The 20,125-nt window shown below is 44.4% G+C and overlaps 1 protein-coding gene across 1 annotated transcript in view; it reads left to right on the plus strand.

The window, feature by feature from the left end:
* Positions 1-20,125, plus strand: part of BMP6 (bone morphogenetic protein 6) — a 214,835-nt gene that overhangs the window by 186,191 nt on the left and 8,519 nt on the right. Inside the window, exons 3-4 of the mRNA XM_049883208.1 lie at positions 11,617-11,765; positions 12,648-12,845. Coding sequence (XP_049739165.1) covers positions 11,617-11,765; positions 12,648-12,845 — 347 coding nt within the window. The remainder of the gene's footprint in view (positions 1-11,616; positions 11,766-12,647; positions 12,846-20,125) is intronic.

Raw genomic sequence — 20,125 nt, forward strand, 5'->3', positions numbered from 1 at the left:
TTTTTTTTTCTTTGATATATATCACAAAATAGCAGTATTTTTACTGTTCCATTTCTCCACCTTGGATAAAGATATGGAAATATAAGATTTCCATATAGCATGCCTAGGAAGTGATAGAACCCCTGTGCTTGATCACTAGGGTACATTGGATTATACTGCAGTGTATGGGAACATTATTTTGTTTATGTGGCCAAAGAGGACAGGTTAGGTAGCCATGAATTTGTTTAACGTAATTTTCCTCCTTCCCCCATCACCCTGTCTTTGGACACACAAAGCAAGCCTTCTAAAATACTGCTACTTTGAACTTGATCTCACCTGTGATTCTGATTATTATTACCCTAACTTGATATCGTCTGTGAGGGTTCAGCCAGTCTATGAGACCATCAAACATTACTCCACTCTTGTGGAGTGGCGTCCATTTAGTTTGTACTGTTTTAGGGAGAGAAGCATGAAAGCTTGAGAGCAGGTAGAGCTGAGCCTTAAGTCTATAAAACAGGTGAAGGGAATACAACTTGTATTTGATGGAGGGGCTGCTTGGCATGGTGCAGTGGTTCTCAAAGTGTGGTCCTCAGGCCACCAGCATCAGCATCACCTGGTGTCTTAGTTACCTAGTGCTGCTATCACAGAAATACTACAAGTGGGTGGCTTTAACCCACAGAAATTTATTTTCTCACACTTAGGAGGCTAGAAGTCTGAATTCAGGGTGCTGGCTGTAGGGGAAGGCTTTCTCTCTCTGTTGGCTCTGGAGGAGGGCCTTTGTCTCTCTTAAGCTTCTGCACCTCGGCTATCTTCATGGCGTGTGTTTTCCCCCATCTATGCTTCTTAGCTTGCTTGTTTAATCTCTTTTATATCTCAAAAGAGATTGACTCAACATACACCCTATACTAATCCTGCCTCATTAACATAGCAAAGACAACCCATTCCCAAATGGGATTACAAATACTGTAAAAACCATTGCCATATAGTCAATTCCAACTCATAGCAACCCTATAGGAGAGAGTAGAACTGCCCCATAGAGTTCCGAAGGAGCATCTGGTGGATTTGAACCGCTGACCTTTTGGTTAGCAGCTGTAGCACTTAACCACTATGCCACAGGCATAAAAAAACATAGAGGTTAGGAATTACAACATATTGGAGTGGGGGCGGGGGACCAAATTCAATCCATAACGTGGAAACCTGTTGGCAATACAAGTTATCAGGCCCCACTCCAGACATACTTAATCTAAATCTCCGGGGGGGGTGGGGCCAATCAGTTTGTGTGTTAACAAGCCCTCCAGGGAACTCTGATGCAGGCTAAATTCGAGAACCACTGGTATGATGGTCAGAGCCCTGTTGGTGCAGTGGATAAAGTGCTCAGCTGCCAACTGAAAAGTTGATGGTTTGAACCCACCAGGCTTTCCTTGGGAGAAAGCCGTAGCGGTCTGCTTCCGTAAAGATTTATACCTTGGAAACCCTACGGGGCAGTTCTACTCTGTCCTACAGGGTCTCTGTAAGTGGGAATCCACTCAGCGGCAGTGGGGCAGGGGTGTGATGGTTAAGAACATGAGCAGCACTAGAGCCCAACTGCCTGGGTTCAGATCCCAGCTTACCGGCAGTGTACTTACTGGCAGTGTGACTGCGAGCAAGCTACTTAACCTCTTTGTGCTTCAGTTTCCTCATCTGTAAATGTGTGATAATATTAATAGTACATACTTTTATAGGGAGTCCCTGGGTGGTGCAAATGGTTAAAATGCTGAGTTGCTAACCAGAAGATTGGTGATTTGAGTCTACCCAGAGATGCCTTGGAAGAAAGACCTGGTGATCTTCTGAAAATCAGCCATTGAAAATCCTGTGGAGTACATTTCTACTCTGACACACATGGGGTCACCATGAGTTGGAATCAACATGATGACAGCTGGTTGGGTTGTTGGAGACTTACTGTGGTGGCTAGGAGGAGTTAATATATGTAAAAGCACTTAGAACAGTCATGAAGTAAACATTGTATAAGGGTTTGCTATGTTAATACACTGAAAGCAAAAGGATTTGTGTTAAAGATGAAATACCTCTTACAGAGCAAAGGTGCCTTTGATATCTTCACCTCTTCTTTCTACCTTGATAGTCACTGAGGTGAAGATTGAATAATATCAAGTGGCATAAAATCAGTGAAAGCTCAGCCAGTAAATTACAATACATTCATTCAAATCCTTATGTCTTAGTTATCTAGTGCTGCTGTAACAGAAGTACCACAAGTGGATGGTTTTAACAAACAGAAGTTTATTCTCTCACAGCCTAGTAGTCTGGAAGTCCAAATTCAGGGCGTCAGCTCCAAGGGAAGTCTTTCTCTCTCTGTTGGCTCTGGAGGAAGGCCCTTGTCATCAATCTTCCCCTGGTCTAGGAGCTTCTCAGCACAAGGACCCCAGGTTCAAAGAAAGCTCCTGGTGCTGCTTTCTTGGTGGTATGAATGTCCCCTGTCTCTTTGCTTGCTTCTCTTCAACCTAATCTTAAAGAATGAGTCCTGCCTCATTCACATAACTGTCTCTAACCCCACCTCAATAACATCATAAGCGGTACCATTTACAACACATAGGAAAATAACATCAGATGACAAAATGGTGAATGATCACACAATACTGGGAATCATGGCCCAGCCAAGTTGACACACATTTTTGGGGGACACATTTCAACCCATAACACTGTACTAACATATGTATTTGTAGCAATTTACCCTGGTTTGTATTACTCTATTTTAAAAACTCTGTTACTCTTTTATCTTTTTAGTGGTAAAAGTTTGGACATAATTCACTTTATACTCTATGTTATATAAGAGAGAAGTACAAATCCTTGTTTTACTTTCTAATGTTCTAAAATAATTGATCTGTTTTACTTTCATTCTATTTGAAAACTAAATTTTCCTTATTATTGCACAGTCAGTTCATTGGTATATGGGTGTTTTTTCTATCTAATGGTCCCAATTCACCATTAAGTCCAGATCCGTAGATGGCAGAGGGATGTGTTATGAAAGAATAAAGAAATGAGATCAGAGTAACTGTATCAAATATTTTATAAATCTGCTTGTTTTGAACTTATCAATTCCACTTTATCAAGAGCATTTTTTAGAAAATTGATTAGTAGTTTGACCAGGGGAATGCGACCTTAATGAGTGCAGGTTGTACAGAGGGGTCAAAACCTGGCCACTAGGAGCTAAAGATGCCTCATGTCTTTCTTTGAGACCTACCATGTTTTACCCCAAGGTACTTTCTTCCTCTTGGCCCTGATGAAGTATCACCAACATGGGCACTTACCTTTGAGGCTGTGTGAAATGGAGGTACCCCACAGGGGTGATCTTGCCTACAAACACAAATTCTACAGGTCTTTTTGAGTGGCTTGCTGGTCAGTCAACTCTAACACCAGGATGAATTTTTTTTAATTTCTAGAATTTTCTTGTTGAGCTTATTGGTTGTTAATAACTTCACTTGCCCAGGATGATCGGATTATGACAAAAGCCATGCCCATTCTCAATGGGATAACATTGAGAATAACATTGTTACGGAGAGTAACATTATTATGTCCTTGAAGATGGAGAGCGTATTCATCATGAGACCTGGGGTCTAGGAGTTAGTTGAGAACAAAATAGGTAATAAGTGCATTCCAAATTGTAATTTTTCTCTTGCTTCAGGATTTTCTTACATGAAATGCTGCTAACCTGAGTGTGCCAGTTATCTCAATGTTGTTGTTAGGTGCCATCACCTCGGTTCCAACTCATAGTGACCCTACATACAACAGAACAACATATTGCCCGGTCATGCACCATCCTCACAATTGTTGCTGTGTTTGAGCCCATTCTCACTGAGAGTCTTCCTCTTTTTCACTCACCCTCTAATCTACCAAGCGTGGTGTCCTTCTCCAGGGACTTGTCCCTCCTGAGAACATGTCCAAAGTATGTGAGACAAAGCCTTGCCATACTTGCTTCTAAGGAGCATTCTGGCTATACTTCTTCCAAGACAGATTTGTTCATTCTTCTGGAAGTATATAGTATATTCAGTATTCTTTGCCACCACTCCAGTTCAAAGTCATCAATTCTTCTTTGGTCTTCCTTATTCATTGTCCAGTTTTCACATGCATATGAGGCAGTCGAACATACCATGGCTGGGGCCAGGCACACTTTAGTCCTCGAAGTGACATCTTTGCTTTTTAACACTTTCAAAAGGTCTTTCGCAGCAGATTTGCCCAATGCAATATGTTGTTTGACTGGTTGACTGCTGCTTCCATGGGTGTTGATCGTGGATCCAACTAAAATGAAATCCTTGGCAACTTCAATCTTTTGTCCGTTGATCTTGATGTTGCTTATTGATCCAGTTATGAGGATTTTTGTTTTTTTTATATTAAAGTGTAATATGTACTGAGGGCTATAGTCTTTGATCTTCAGTAAGTGCTTCAAGTCCTCTTCACTTTATCAGCAAGCAAAGTTGTGTTATCTGCATATCACAGGTCATTAATGAGTCCTCCTCTAATCTTGATTTCTCATTCTTCATATAGTCCAGTTTCTCAGATTGTATTTGCTCAGCATGCATATTGGATAATTATGGTGAAAGGATACAACCCTGATGTACACCGTTCCTGATTTTAAACCATGCAGTATCCCCTTATTCTGTTCAAACAATTGCCTCTTGGCCTATGTACAGGTTCCTCATGAGTACCATTAAGTGTTCTGGAATTCCCATTCTTCACATTGTTATTCATGATTTGTTATATTCCACACAGTTGAATGTCTTTGCATAGTTAATAAAACACAGGTAAGCATCTTTCTGGTATTCTCTGCTTTCAGCCAAGATCCATCTGACATCAGCAATGACATCCCTTGTTACACTTCCTCTTCTGAATCTGGCTTGAGTTTCTGAAAGTTCCCTGCTGATGTACTGCTGCAACTGTTTTTGAATTATCTTCAGGAAATTTTACTTGTGTGTGATATTAAAGATACTGTTCGATAATTTCCATGTTCTATTGGATCATCTTTCTTTGGAATGGGCACAAATATCGATCTCTTCCAGTCGCCTGGCCAGATAGCTGTCTTCCAAATTTCTTGGCATAAAATGCATAAGTACTTCCAGCATTGTATCAGTTTGTGGAAACATCTCAGTTGGTATTCCATCATTTCCTGGAGCCTTGCTTCTCGCCAGTGTCTTCAGTGCAGCTTGGACTTCTTCCTTCAGTACCACAGGTTCTTGACCCTATGCTACCTCCTGAAATGGTTGAACATCGACCAATTCTTTTTGGCATTGTGACTCTGTGTATTCCCTTCCATCTTGTTCCGGTGCTTCTGCGTCATTCAATATCTTGCCCGTGGAATCCTTCAGTATTGCAACTCGAGGCTTGAATTTTTTCTTTAGTTCTTTCGTCTTGAGAAATGCCAAGCGTGCTCTTCCCTTTTGGTTTTCTAACTCCAGGTCTTTGTATATTTCATCATAATACTTTAATTTGCATTTTCACACTTTATGTTATCTGTATTTTACCATGATCACTTTTTTAAAGAAGACTAGGGCCTGACCCTAGTCTTCTTCAAAAAAAAAAATTATCATGGTAAAATACAGATAGCATAAAGTGTGCCATTTTAACCATTTGTAGGTGAATAATTCAGCGGCATTAATTACGTTCAGCGTGTTACGCAGCTATCACCCTTATTTCCTAGTGTCTTCCACCACCCCAAAGGGAAGCTCTGACATCTTAAGCAGTAACTCCCCATTGCCCTCCCCCAACCCCTGGTAGCCACTGCTCTGCTTTCTGTCTCTAGGAATTTGCAGACCCCAGTTTTCTCTATCAGAAACCCTAGTGGCGTTAGGTTAAGTGCTATGGCTGTTAACCAAGAAGACGGCAGTTCAGATCCACCAGGCACCCCTTGGAAACTCTATGGGACAGTTCTACTCTGTCCTATAGGGTCACTATGAGTCGGAATCGACTTGACGGCAGTGGGTTTGGTTTTTATTTTTTTGGCTTAGTCTTCTCTATCTGGCTGTGACAGATTTTTTACATGGGAACAACAGACAGGAATTTTGCTGAAAAGAAATTTAAAAGAAACTTTCTTTCTCCCTTACTGCCTCTCTCCCCCACTCCCCTTCTCCCTTCCTCCTGCTTCCTCCCTCTCTCCCTGCTTTCTTATGGCAAAATCAGATACATCTTATTTGAAGCCACACTTTTACAGAGTCAGTAGACTAATAAGGCCATGTGCCATTCAAGAAAAGTAAATAGATGTGGGTCAGACCAGAACAGTTTTAGTGACTTGCCGTAAATAGTGTCTCCTAAATACCTGAGTTATTGGAACCTTTGAGGGTTAGCCAGAAAAGTTCTTCCTTAAAGCTGTAATTCTTTTTTAACGCTCCTCTCTCTGGCTGTATAAATGCATGTTAGTAGTGTTTCCCTTCTAGACACAGTGTTTTGCTTGGGAGAAGCCGTTAGAGTAAGACTGGGGGGCCTCAGGACTTCCCCATAATCTCGCCTCCTCCAGCAGGCATTAGCGATCTGGGCGTCCTTCCTGCTCACCCGTTGTGCCCCCTCGTACCCTGACCCTGCTGTGTGATGCCCTCTCACAATTTCTCATCTTGGTCTGCCCTAATGATCTCAAGGTTTGTTTTGTTTTGTTTTGTTTTTTCATTTCCAGCTGACATTGGCATTTATGGGCAATTTATTTGATCACTTACCTTATTCTGAGTCATGATTCAGTATTTGGAGCCTGGACGCTGATTTTAAATTTTGGTTGTCCCATTTAACACCTGCGTGTCTTTGATACATGAGCCCTAGCGGCACAGTGGTTAGAGCACCCGGATGCTAATTGAAAGGTCAGAGGTTTGATCCCCCAGCCGCTCCTCAAGAGAAAGATTTGGCAGTCTGCTTCCATAAAGATTTACAGCCTTGGAAACCCTATGGGGCAGTTCTACTCTGCTCAGTTCTATTTGCTATCTGTGGATATCAACTCAACAGCAGTGGGTACGTCATCTCTCTAGGGCTCCGTCTCCTCAGCTGTGGGAGAGACATGATAGGACCCCCTTTGGGGCCTGTGTGGGAGGTCAGTGAGAGGACCTTATCACTGTAAGCACATAGGTATATTTATCGTCACTCCGGCCTATGTAGCCCAGTGATTTTAAGTCCGTGCTTTATCTCACCTGCCTTCTGAACAGCCCGAGCTTCTAGATCTCAGATTCCAGGCTGCCTTATTGCCATTGTACCATGAAGACTTTTTAATGTTTAAAGCTCAGCTGTCGTACCACGTTGGCTTTTCTCACAGTTCTCTTAGGCAGTCAGAACTGGCATTTTCCTCATTCTGCAGTCAGAGAGGGGCAGTGATAATTCAGTGGCAGAATTCTCGTCGTCCATGGGGGGACCCAGGTTCGATTTTCAGACAATGCACCTCATGTGTAGGCACCATCCGTCTGTCGGTGGAAACTTGTATGTTGCTGTGACTCTGAACATCCTCAATAAGAAGAACTAGGAAGAAAGGTCTGGTGATCTGCTTCTGAAAATCAACCAGTGAAAATCTTGTGGGTTGCAGTGGTATGTATGATCTGCAGCCAGTCATGGGGATGGTGCAGGACTGGGCAGCTGACAATGATAATAACAGTCAGAAAGAAACAACTTGAATTACTGGGTGACTCAGTAGCAGGCTCAGAGTTCTCAATTTCCAGGAGTCCCTACCAGCCCTGTAGCGATAACTGCAGCCTGTGGATTTAATTTCTTTTCCACATCATGGCTATTAATCTTTTTATCAATGCTCTTCCCCCTTGCCTCAAGGTTAACTTTTGATTCCTATTCTCCCCCTAGAATTCATGCCCTTCTCCTCTTTTCTCTGCTTTCAGTTTCCTTCCCTCCCCCTTTTAATGGAGCCTTCTGTTCCTTCTCCCTCTTCTCACGTAATACACTTCCGTTTCCTTTATTATAAGCTCTACTTCTAAGAAATACAAGCTCACGTTAGCTGTTTCTACCGGTAATGCCGCACTCACACTTGGTACTGGATTTATCTGAACCCACATTGTTGTTGTTAGTTGCCATTGAGTTGATTCTGACTCATGGCGACCCCTGTGTGCAGAGTGGAACTGCTCCACAGGCTTTTCAAGGCTGGGACCTTTTGGAAGAAGATCACCAGACCTATCTTTTGAGGCGCCTCTGGGTGGGTTCATACCGCCAGCCTTTTGGCTAGTAGTTGAGTGCTTAATGTCCTTAAAGATATGGATCTGCTTACTTTGTGCCAGTTGCGTCACTGAAGCCTTACAGAAAGAAACCACTGATCTTCAGCAGTAGCTCTGCACGCTCATCCTCGCTACCTCAGAGGCAGCGTAGTGGTGCTCTTAGCTGTAGTCCAGGAGACCCCACCTCCAGGCAACCCCATGCACAACCAAACAAAATGCTGCCGGGTCGTGTGCCATCTGCATGCTCAGTTGCGTATTGGACTGCTGTGATCCACAGGGTTTTTCACTGGCTACTTTTTGGAAGTACATCAGTAGTCCTTCCTTCCTACTTCATCTTAGTCTAGAAGCTCTGCTGAAGCCTGTTCAGCATCATAGCAACATGCAAGCCTCCACTGACAGATGAGTGATGGCCGTACCCTCAGGAGGTGCATTGGTTGGGAATCGAACCTGGCTCTCCCACATGGAAGACAAGAATTCTACCACTGAACCAAATTCTCACTGGGTCTTGATCTGCAAGATTCCAGCCAAATTCTGCTCCTCTGACATGGCTTTGTCCTCTGCTTCTTTTGGGACCAGGGCTGCTTTTCCCACAGTGCTATTCAGAACGTCTGTGTTATTTCTGGATGAGGATTTTTTACAACCTTCCAACAGAATTTATGCCTTTTCACATCTTAACTTCAAAGCTTGGGACTTGCAGTTCCCTCTTGCTGTTTTCCATGAACACCCCCCGTCTCCGTGCTCACAGTTACCTCAGGCATGGGGGGTAATTTGTCAACAGGGGGGTGACACATACATGTCGGAGAGAGCTTTAAAGATGGCCGGCTGAAGGCAGCCTCCTGCAGACTCTGGTACGCAGCTGAGTAAACTACGTTTAGCTATACCTAGTATTTTAAGCGTGGAAAAGATGACAATGGAGCTCCCGTCTAACTCTAAGCAGCCATGTAAACAGGAAAACTGCTTCCCCTCTGAAGAACCTAAAATTTTTAACTAGAATGTTTCACTAGCCTCGCTGATATTTGGTGGAATAAAGATGAGTTTTATTCTTTTGTCAAAGGTTGTCTTTTATAATAATCTCAAAAGGCATTGTGTCATCATGGAAAATGCTTTGACTCCAAAGTCAAGTCCTGATTCTTTCACTTGCTAGCTTTTGGTATTGGTTGCATGACTGTAACCTGTCTGAACCTCAGGCTCCCTATCCGTAAAATGGAGATAATGATACTTAACTTTTAGGATTGTTACAGCAAGGTATGTGAAAGCAATTTGTGGTTTATTTAAATGTATACTAGCACTGAGCAGAAACCCTGGTGGTGAGGTGGTTAAGTGCTATGGCTGCTAACCAAAAGGTCAGCAGTTGGAATAGACCAGGTGCTCCTTGGAAGCTCTATGGGGCAGTTCTGCTCTGTCCTATCGAGTGGCTATGAGTCGGAATCAGCTAGATGGCAACAGGTAAGTGTTGGGTTGTTCAAATAGTTAAGCGTTCAACTACTAACCAAAAGGTTGGTGGCAGTTCAGACCTACCCAGAGGTGCCTTGGAAAAAGACTTGGTGATCTGGTTCTGGAAGATCACAGCCTTGAAAACCATATGGCGCAGTTCTACTGTACACACATGGGGTCGCCATGATGTGTTGTTGACACAACTGCAACTGGTTTGCTTTTTGCTTTTTTAGAATTATGTAAGCTCATCTTACTAAATAATTCTAGTGACTTTTCTACCCCTGTAAGATATTGCAGCAAAATTTCCAGCCCCAAGGAATTTGAATCTTTTTAAAGAACCCTCCCTCCCTGTGGTGGGAATCCCAGGCCATTTCATGCCAGTGGCCCTGGGATGTCAGCTCAGATTCAGAGTGGCTTTGAGCCACACGAAGGTGGCCATCCCCTAACCCTGATCTAACATGATGTGCAGGCGAGCAGAAAGAACCCCTTATGCCATCTTCCCACATCCTAGAGTTATATTTGTTAAAAACTATGACAAATATAAAAAATATTCCTTATAGACCCAAAGGAAGGATTGGACTCCATGAGTTCCCCTCAGTAAACCTCAGCTGTGTCTCACAGCTATACTGGGATATGCTTTAAAAACCTCTCTACATACATACACCCACAGTTATAAGGTCTGTACAGAGAAGACTCAGGAGTCATTGTAGGCCAGTCGGAGGCCGTAATGAAAAGGAAAGAACTAACAATTACTCAGAAATGTGAAGTGGCTCTTTGTTCCTCCTTATTTTACTACTGGAACTAGGATGTGAAGATTTTCAGGCCCTGATTAAAAACAAAACAAAAACAACACCCAGCTTTGCTAAGTGCTTATTGTTGTCAGCTGTGACTCTTGATGACCTTATCTACAACAGAACAAAACATTGCCCGGTCCTGCACCATCTTCATGATTGTTGGTAGGTTTGAGTTCATCGTTGTGACTATCATGTCAGTCCATCTCATTGAGGGATTTCCTCATTTTCAGTGACCCTCTACTTTACCAACCATCATGTCCTTTTCTAGCGATTGGTCTTTCCTGATGACATGTCCAAAGTAAACCATTCAGAGTCTTGCCATCTTTGCTTCTAAGGAGCATTCCAGTTGTATTTCTTCTGAGACTGATTTGTTCATTCTTTTGGCAGTCCACAGTATATTCGATATTCTTTGCCAATACCACCTTGATCCTAACTTTAATCTTTTTAAATCCCTTTCCTCACTGCCCCTACCCCCTCCACTTTCTCTCTTTGTAGAGTTCATTAGCCATAAAGTAAGCAACCAAACCTATTGCTGTTGAGTCGATTCAGACTCATAGCAACCCTATAGGACAGAGTAGAACTGCCCCACAGGGTTTCCAAGGTGGTAACATTTACGGAAGCAGACTGCCACATCTTTCTCCCACGGATCATGGGTTCGAACCATTGAACTTCCAGTTAGCAGCCAAGTGTTTAACCACTGAGCCACCAGGGCTCTTTAAAGTAAGCAATAAACCCATTGCTGTCAAGTTGATTCCGACTCATAGTGACCGCAGAGGACAGAGTAGAACTGCTCTATGGGGTTTCCGAGGAGCATCTGATGGATTCAAACTGCCTACCTTTTGGTTAGCATCCAAGCTCTTAACCACTGCGCCACCAGGGCTCCAAAGTAAGCAGTAGTGTTTCATTTATTCATTTGTAATTTACTTTAATTCCAAAAAAGATTTGACATGAGCAGCGATAGCAGGGCATTGAAAGGAGTTGAGGGGCCTGTTGTTTCAGATAAAATGGCAGACTGCACATATTTGACAACAGAGCTATATCTCTCCCATGTGTATTATGCATGTGTCCCCATGGTGTCACGCCTGTATCCACTCAGAGCTCCCACCGGTCACTGGGCATAGTGCTTCCCAGGGGAACACGGTCTACCTTGGGCATGTTTGATTCTGACCCTAGGACAGACACAGGACGACTGGGGGTGACACACCCCTCACTCTGTCATCTTTTCTTTCTTCCAGAGACTCTGACTTGTTTTTGTTGGACACCCGCGTCGTGTGGGCCTCAGAGGAAGGCTGGCTGGAATTTGACATCACGGCCACGAGCAATCTGTGGGTCGTGACCCCTCAGCATAACATGGGACTTCAGTTGAGTGTGGTGACAAGGGATGGTAAGATATGAGTCAGAGACTCCTGAAGCCAGGCAAAGAGCCGTCTGAGTTCATTCCATTTTAGTAGTTGTTTACTAGATCCAGGACAACCTAATTTATTGTTCCCTGTAACTGTTATGGAAACCCTGGTTGCATAGTGGTTAAGAGATATGCCTGCTAACCAAAAGGCCAGCAGTTCAAATCCACCAGAAGCTCCTTGGAAACCGTATGGGGCAGTTCTCCCCTGTCCTATAGCGTCTCTATGAGTTGGAATTGACTCGACAGCAGTGGGTTTTTTTGGATAATTGTTATTGAAAAACCCAACCTTTCCCTCAGGTCTGTTAGAAGGACCTGGAATCAGGGCTGGACTACATCTTCCAGGAAGATTGGTCAGGGTTCCAAAAGTAACAATGAAAGGACAGCTTTTAGGTGGGAGGACATTGAGACTGGGGCAGGGGTAGGGGTTGAGTAAGTTTGAACGTCGGCTGTTGAGTGGGTTTGCCTGGGTACCTTTCCAGCAGCCCCTTCTCCTGAAGCACCAAAGCTCAGCAGCTCTAGCTGCCAGTCCCTGACCCTCATGGGCTCAGACTGTGCCAACACTGCTGGTACAGTAGCCTCACTTGTTGGGAAGATTATGTACGAGAAAGAAGAAAGGATAAGTAAGATTATCAGAAATGGGAGACCTGGGAGTTCAAACCCCTCCTTCACTTGATCCACCTAACTTTGGAAAATGTGTTTGACTTTGTCCATCCAGAAGAAGCCATCAGGATTAAACAGTGTGGATGCTCTTCCCCAGTTCTCATTCTGCGATAGCACCTGGAGGCTAGGAAGACCACTTAGCTGTGTAGCTGCAAAAGTGAAGTTGTGACAACTAAATCAGGTGTAACTGGGTTTGCATTAAAGGTCTCAGCGTCAGCCCGCGAGCAGCTGGCCTGGTGGGCAGAGACGGCTCATACGACAAGCAGCCTTTCATGGTGGCCTTCTTCAAAGTGAGCGAGGTCCACGTCCGCACCACGCGGTCAGCCTCCAGCCGGCGCCGACAGCAGAGCCGAAACCGCTCCACCCAGTCCCAGGACGTGTCCCGGGTCTCCAGTGCCTCAGGTAGGTTCGGGGGAGCCGGTTTCTCTGGGAAGCCTTGGTGGCACCTGTGCCATGACCTTTTGGCCTCCGTGAAAACCAGTGACATGCTGATGATTGCAGATGTTGACCAGCTTCTGCACGGCAAATAAAAAGGCCTGTGCACGTAGTATGGAGTCCCTGGGTGCAAATGGTCAATGTACTCGATTGCTAACTGAAAGGTTGGAGGTTCCATACCTCAGAACAAAGGCCTGGAGATCAACTTCCAAAAAATCAGCCATTGATAACCCTATGGAGCACAGACCTACACTGACACAGACGGGGTCAGGGTAGCCATGAGTCGGAGTCAACTCAGTGGCAACTAGAATATGTAGTATACATGACAGTGTGTCTTCACAGTCAGTGCTTATCCAGATGTGTGCCCAGGGCCATCAGAACTGAACGTCTGTCACCTGAAGGTGGAGTCTGCAGGCTGCAGACATCCTGAGAGTCTGTGTATGTAGAAAGTTGTCATTTGTTTGGCTAGATTTCTCCACCTCTTTCTGCATTCACATCAAGATCCTGAAAGCAACTAGATTTTCTTCTAGTTGCATTATGGCTGGGATCTCGTGATGTACAAACACACTTTGTGCATTTGTGTAGGATGGACTTGTGTTTGTGCTCTTGGGTGAAGTGACAGAAAGTCCACTCAGACAACCCTCTGTGACGGATTTAATTGGCTCACTTAACTGGGAAGTTTAAGGGTTCTAGCTTTAGGCATGGCTAGATCCAGGGACTCAGGTGATATTGGGAGTCTCTGTTTTTTACTCTTTCTATTTCCTTTTGCTGGCTGCATCCCGGGAAAGATTGTCTCCACATGGTGGTAAGGCGGGCAGTCAGTAGTCCCAGGATTTTATCACCCTTAACAGCTGCAGCCTCAGAAGGAGACCACCTCTTTTGTGGTAGCCTTGGAAAAAAGCCAGAAGATGATTCTGGATGGCTTGGCTTGGGTGAGCTGCCTACCTTGGAGCTCACTGTCAGGGGCAAAATACTCTGATTAGCCAGGCATATGTATGTGCTCACCCCCAGAGCTGAGGAATAGAGTCAGCCCCATTCCACCCATATAGACTTGGGAAAGGAGGTTCCCCAAAGGAAAACAGGCATTCTGTTACCAGAGGAAGAGGGAGCTATTTATTCAAAGCAAGCAAAAACCAAGCATGCCCACAAAGAAATGACAGCTATAAAAGGCTCTCTTAGGTCTCTATTATCTGTACATGTTGCTATCTTTAGGTACATGCCAGTTTGATGATGAAAATAATAAATGGAGTCACAGTGAAGTTTTGGCTGTTTTCTGGAATTAAAGAGACTGTAGGAATGTGTTCTGCCATTCAGTGGGGGCAGTTTTGGAGAGCCACTGATTCTGACTAAGTTACCACATAAACACGTGCTGTGTGTTGGATGGAAACCCTGCTGGCACAGTGGTTAAGAGCTATGGCTGCTAACCAAAAGGTCGGCAGTTTGAATCCACCAGACACTCCTTGAAAACTCTATGGGGCAGTTCTACCCAGTCCTATAGGGTTGCTATGAGTCGGAATCGACTCGACGGCAATGGGTTTGTGTGTGTGTGTGTGTGTTGGACACTATACTGGGCATCTGTTCTCACTAAAACCTGCACTCCCAATATCTCCTTTTGATAAATGAGAAAACTGAGGCTCAGGGGGTTATGTAATTGCCCAAAGTGGGAAAATTGTTAATCATCTCGTCGTCTCCAAATTTTTAATCGATTGAAAGTAGACCTCCAGAGAAAAAGAAAATAAAAATATAGGATCAGCTTAAATGTTGGTAAAGATGGTTTGGGAAATGCTGAGGGGCCTCTTATCACTCCCCCGCCCCCCTTCCAGGGCCTCTCAGCCTTCATCATACTCACCCCAGCCCTGGAGATTCTGATTCTGTTGGTCTGAGGTAGAGCCTAGCAGGGGGTTGACAACTACTGGCTTAGACTTGGGGATTCCACAGTCCTGTCTAACTCAACCAGTCACAGGACACCTGGCCTAGACCCAGCATATACATTTTACCACAATAAAAAAAAAAAAAAAGGACAAGAGAGGAAACAGCCCCCACTGCCAAAGTTGCAGTTCAGTGCCCTTTGAAATGTCCCCTCCAATACTATGCCTTTTTTAGGAGGTGGTGTCTTAGTCATCTAGTGCTGCTATAACAAAGATACCACGAGTGGATGGCTTTAGCAGAGAGAAATTTATTTCTTTACAGTAAAATAGGCTAAAAGTCCAAATTCAGGGCGTCAGCTCCAAGGAGGGGAAGTCTTTCTCTATCCACTCTGGAGGAAGGTCCTTCTCATCAATCTTCCCCTGGACTAGGAGCTTCTCTGCTTAGGGACCCCAGGTACAAAGAACATGCTCTGCTCCTGGTGCTTCTTTCTTGGTAGTATGAGGTCCCCAACTCTGCTTGCTTCCGCTTACTTTTTATCTCTTAAGAGATAAAAGGTGGTGCAGGCCACACCTCAGAGAAATTCCCTTTACATTGGATCAGGGATGTGACCTTAGTAAGGGTGTTACAATCCCACCCTAATCCTTTTTAACATAAAATTACAATTACAAAATGGAGGACAACCACACAATACTGGGAATCATGGCCTAACCAAGTTGACACATATTTTGGGGGGACACAATTCAATCCATGACAGATGGCATTAAGGCCATTCATTGAAACACAAAGGAAAGGGGAGTAGGTGTTCCCTCCTGACAGCCAACTCACATTTCTAGTAAGTATTGGATTTAAACCCAGATGTGTCTTACTCTAAAGCCAGAGCTCGTGAGTTTTAGGTTCCCTTTGACTGTTGAAATAGCCTAGAAATCATGCATGAAGTTGAAGAGCAGTGGAATTTGCAGTCAGAAAACATGCTTCCTTTGTTCCTAGCCATATGACCTTGGACAAGCCGCCTTAGCTGTTTCAGCTTCAGTTTACCCATCTGTAAAGTGGGAGTGCGTAACTAGTACATTGTAGATTTGTTGAGACTAAATGAAAAGCCCTTAATCTGGTTTATGTTGTTGTTAAGCTGCCATCAAGTAAGACCCCTACTCATGACAACCCCATGCACAATGGGATTGGACTGTTGGGATCCATAGGGTTTTCACTGACTGACCTTTGGAAGTAGGTAGCCAGACCTTTCTTCCAAGTCCATCTTAGTCTGGAAGCTCCACTGAAACCTGTTCAGCATCCTAGCAATATGCATAATAGCACTCAAATATTAGTTTTATCCAATTGTAGGAAGTAGATTCTCAGGGCCTATGTTAGGATCCCTGGAAACAAAGTAAAATAGTTCTAGAGGACGTCTGGATTCTTCCAGGTTACTGGTGAATATTTCTAAATGTCGTTTTCAGTGGCCAGAAAGAGTAAACACACTTCCCTAAAGTGCCCAAACTTTCCTGGGGGAGAAGCATCTTCATATTAGGTTCTGACTTCGTAAGTCATTGCTTTTACCAGCAACTTGGATGCAGAAGCTGAGGGCCCACCACCCAGTGTGATGTCACATTTTGCTTCTTGTCATCCTGGTGTTTCTTAGCAGCCCCACACAGCAAGGGTGTGCCTGCCCTTACCACCAGAAACAGGCAGGCTTGGGTTTAAAAAAAGAGGAGAGGAAAAAGGAGAGGTGCCTGCTGCCTTTCTTCACTGCCGAGGAAGCCTGCTGAACAGAGTTAGCAATCTCCACGTCTTCCTACAGGGTGTGATGATGACGTCTTCCAGAGCCAGGCTGAATTCATTAATGACCTGCGGTCAGTTTGGGGACTGGGCTCTCAGACACGGAGGCATCTCTTGAAATGCTGATTGGTTTTTAAAATTAAAACTTCACTTGATTTATTCCACATCCCCCCCGCACACACACACACCAATTTTTTTTTTAATTGAGAAAACATGTTGCCCTTGATATTTGGCTTTAACAATGTCACCCAATGATGCTTTTCCAAGTTCCTTTCAACTTTTCTCCAATTTGATGAGTTTAAATTAAATACAAATATGAAAGTTGATCTCATTTGTAGTAAGATGCAAGCGTGTCTGTTTTTTTCTTGGTCTACTCCCTCATCCTGCGCCGCTCTACCCTCTGCTTCCCAATTTGCTTCACTCCTGTCAGCAGTGCTAGGGCAAAACGCTTCCTGACAAACGCCTCTGGTCTCACATATTCAGAAGCCCAGACCCCCAGGCAATTAGGTACAAAGGATACTGCCTCCTTCTCTCTGTGTTCAAAGACCCCTTCCCCCTCAAAGCTCAGCTAAGAAATTGCTCATATTAGGCCCACCGTCCAGAACATAGTTGCCGTCCAGTTGCCTTCAACTTCTAGCAACCCTACGTGTGTCAGAGTAGAACTGTGCTTTATAGGGTTTTCAATGGCTGATTTTTTGGAAGTAGATTGCCAGGCCTTTCTTCCGAGGTGCATCTGGGTAGACCTGAACCTCCAACCTTTCGGTTAGCAGCCGAGCACCTTAACCATTTGCACCACCCAGGGACTCTGGGCCCAGTGTAGTGCTACTTTATGTACTTGGCTCTTGCTTCCTTATTTACGCTTACTGTTCATGAGAGCGGATGTGCATAGAAGAGATTGCTGCCCAGGAAACGTATCCAGAAGAATGGCGTGCACCCAGAGGAATAGGCCGTCTGGGTTCAGCCCTCCCTCCAGGCCCCTGGGGGCCAGATGCTGCTGTGACAGAAGAGCTGTGGGGTCTGGTGTGACTCCAGGCAGGGCTTTCTCCTTGTAAATCTTCGGGAAGGTGGAAGGCAGAGATTAGTTGGCCTCTGCTGCCCCCTTCTTTCACAACCTGCTGCCAGCAAATGAACATCTCTGCCCTGGAACCCACCAGAGATTGTCCTGCATCTGGATTAAGAGAAGTTAACGTAATTCATCAAATCGCCTGTCATCAGGGTGAAACATGGCAGGGAAGTATGCGGCTATTTTTGGTAGTGAGCTGTTTATGCCTGAGCCTGCAGGACTAGTCCACAACAAGGCAAAGGCCAAGCACTCCCGCCCACCTCCTCCCCACAGCCCACCAAAGCCTACACTAACATCTGCACTTTGCTTTCAAGCTGGACTCTCCAAAACAAATGCCCTGGACAGTGAGGCTGGGTCAAGTCTCCTGGACGGTCCTCCCTTGCTCTTGCTTCTCTGCAGCTGTCTGTTCCGGATGAGTGATGGATGCTGGCTGTGCTGCACTTCTCCAGTGGGCTTGGATAGTATTGGGACAGGATCATTTATTGTTTTTACACATGGTTTGCTAGTTCTAGTCCAAGCTGTACTATGCAGCCTGTTGGGGATTCTAGTAGAATCTGCCAATTGTGTTTTAGCCTCTGTTTCTTACCAGCCTACCGATCTTGTTCCAGCCTGCCCTTGGGTTCTTTAACTCTCATTTGGTAGTCTCTTTCTACTTGCTGCCACTTGTCTGCTTTCATAGTGTCTTTCTCTTGGGGTCCATTGTTTTGTCTTCTGGGGGACCGTGATACCACCTGGCCAGGCCATTACAAGGGCTGTGTACAAATGGCCTTTGAAGAGTGGTTCCATCCCAGTGTTTCTAGATACTGATCTGTATAGCTAATTCCCAGGATCTTTTCAAGGCATCTTTGGGAGGGGGCAGTTAGTGTGGTTTCAAGTTAGCTGGGGAGTCTGAGGTTGTTTGCCATGTCAGCCAACTGGCCACCAACATTGTGATTTACAGTTGTTCTTTGATTTGGCAGTTGATGGTTTGGAAGTATTTTCTGCCACTTTTAATAGTTTCTGTAAGATTTGATTAAGATGACCTATAAGGTCTCTTTTATTCTTGGTATTTTATCTTGCCACCACCCAGCTCTGCCATCCCTCTATGGACCAGCAAGCCACCAGACCCTGTCTGTCCTTTAGAGTGAGTCCTTCATTGCTTCAAATGCTAACTGTTAGCATTTCTTGGAGAAGTTCTCCCATCTCTCTCCAATCCACCCAAATATGTGTCTTTGGGGACCCAGAAAAAATGTGGTTCTGGCACATTTAGTTATACCGTTGACCTAATGGTTGTTCATATTTTCTATCCCTTGAACTTTCCAGTCAGGACCATCTGATATATTTCTAGCATAAGGAAGGTAACCAGAATTCATCTCTTGCCAAATAATTGTTTGGGTAGTTTCTTCTGACTATGAAATCTGTTGCTGTAGATTGCAAGGAACTCCAGTCGACAGACTAGGGTATCTCCTTCTTCCTGACCAATGTTTATGTAGCCCTTTAGTTCGTAGGTGTCCGCACTAGTTCCTCATTAATTTCCATGGACTCAGCCTACCTAACCTGTCTAGGTTGACCACCATAGACATACAGCAAAGCTGGGGAAGAAGGGTTATGGGTAAGGACTGAGAATTGCCAGTCTATTGTTCTTCAAAGGAGCTGGAAATCTTAATATGCTGTTTTGACCTTAAATTAAAGTTTTAGGGCTTGCAGCTTGGCTTTCAGATGTCTTAGTTAAGACGTAGAGGCTTGTTCAGGGCTTTCTACATGAAATGAATTCTTATTTCTCCACAGCTCTGGAGGATAGAAATGGCATTGGTGATTGAACAAACAGAATCATTTCAAACTCTATTTTTATAATACTTAACTCCTCTTCACTGTTATTCCATTTAGGGTAATAGTTACCAAGGACTAAAACAGACTGGGAAGCTACCTTCTACCCTACTCCTAGGTTCACTCCTGTAAATATGCTAATGGCCAGCAATGCTAAAAGGCAATAATAAACCAGGTGTCGTCAAGTCAATTCCAACTCGTGGCAACCCCATGTGTTACAGAATAGAACCGTTCCTTCAGATTTTCTTGGCTGTAATCTTTACAAAAGCAGAGTGCCACACCTTCCTTCCGTGGTGCTGCGGCTAGTAGTCAAGTGCAAACCATTTGCACCACCCAGGGACCAAACCAAAAAAACAAACCCTTTGCCATCAAGTTGATTGTGACTCAGAGCAACCCTATAGGACAGAGTGGAACTGCTCCATTGGGTTTCCAAGGCTTGAATCTTTACAAAAGCAGACTGCCGGATCTTTACCGCAGAGTGGTGGGTTCAAACCGCTGACCTTTTGGTTACCAGCTGAGTGCTTAACCACTTACCACCAGGGCTCCTTGAGGCAATAATAAGGAGGCATAAATAAGTGCTGCAAGATGCCTTCATAATTCACCAACTATTACCAACTCCCAAGGGCCCTGGGGGCCAGGAAAGTCAGCACAGGAAGTGGCAGAGAGAGTGCGTGGAGCACAGGAAGTCTTATGGCTTGGTCTTTAAGAAATCCTTTGTCTGTTTTTAAGATCATTAGCT

Source organism: Elephas maximus, chromosome 1, assembly GCF_024166365.1.
Source record: "Elephas maximus indicus isolate mEleMax1 chromosome 1, mEleMax1 primary haplotype, whole genome shotgun sequence".
Lineage (NCBI taxonomy): Eukaryota > Metazoa > Chordata > Mammalia > Proboscidea > Elephantidae > Elephas > Elephas maximus.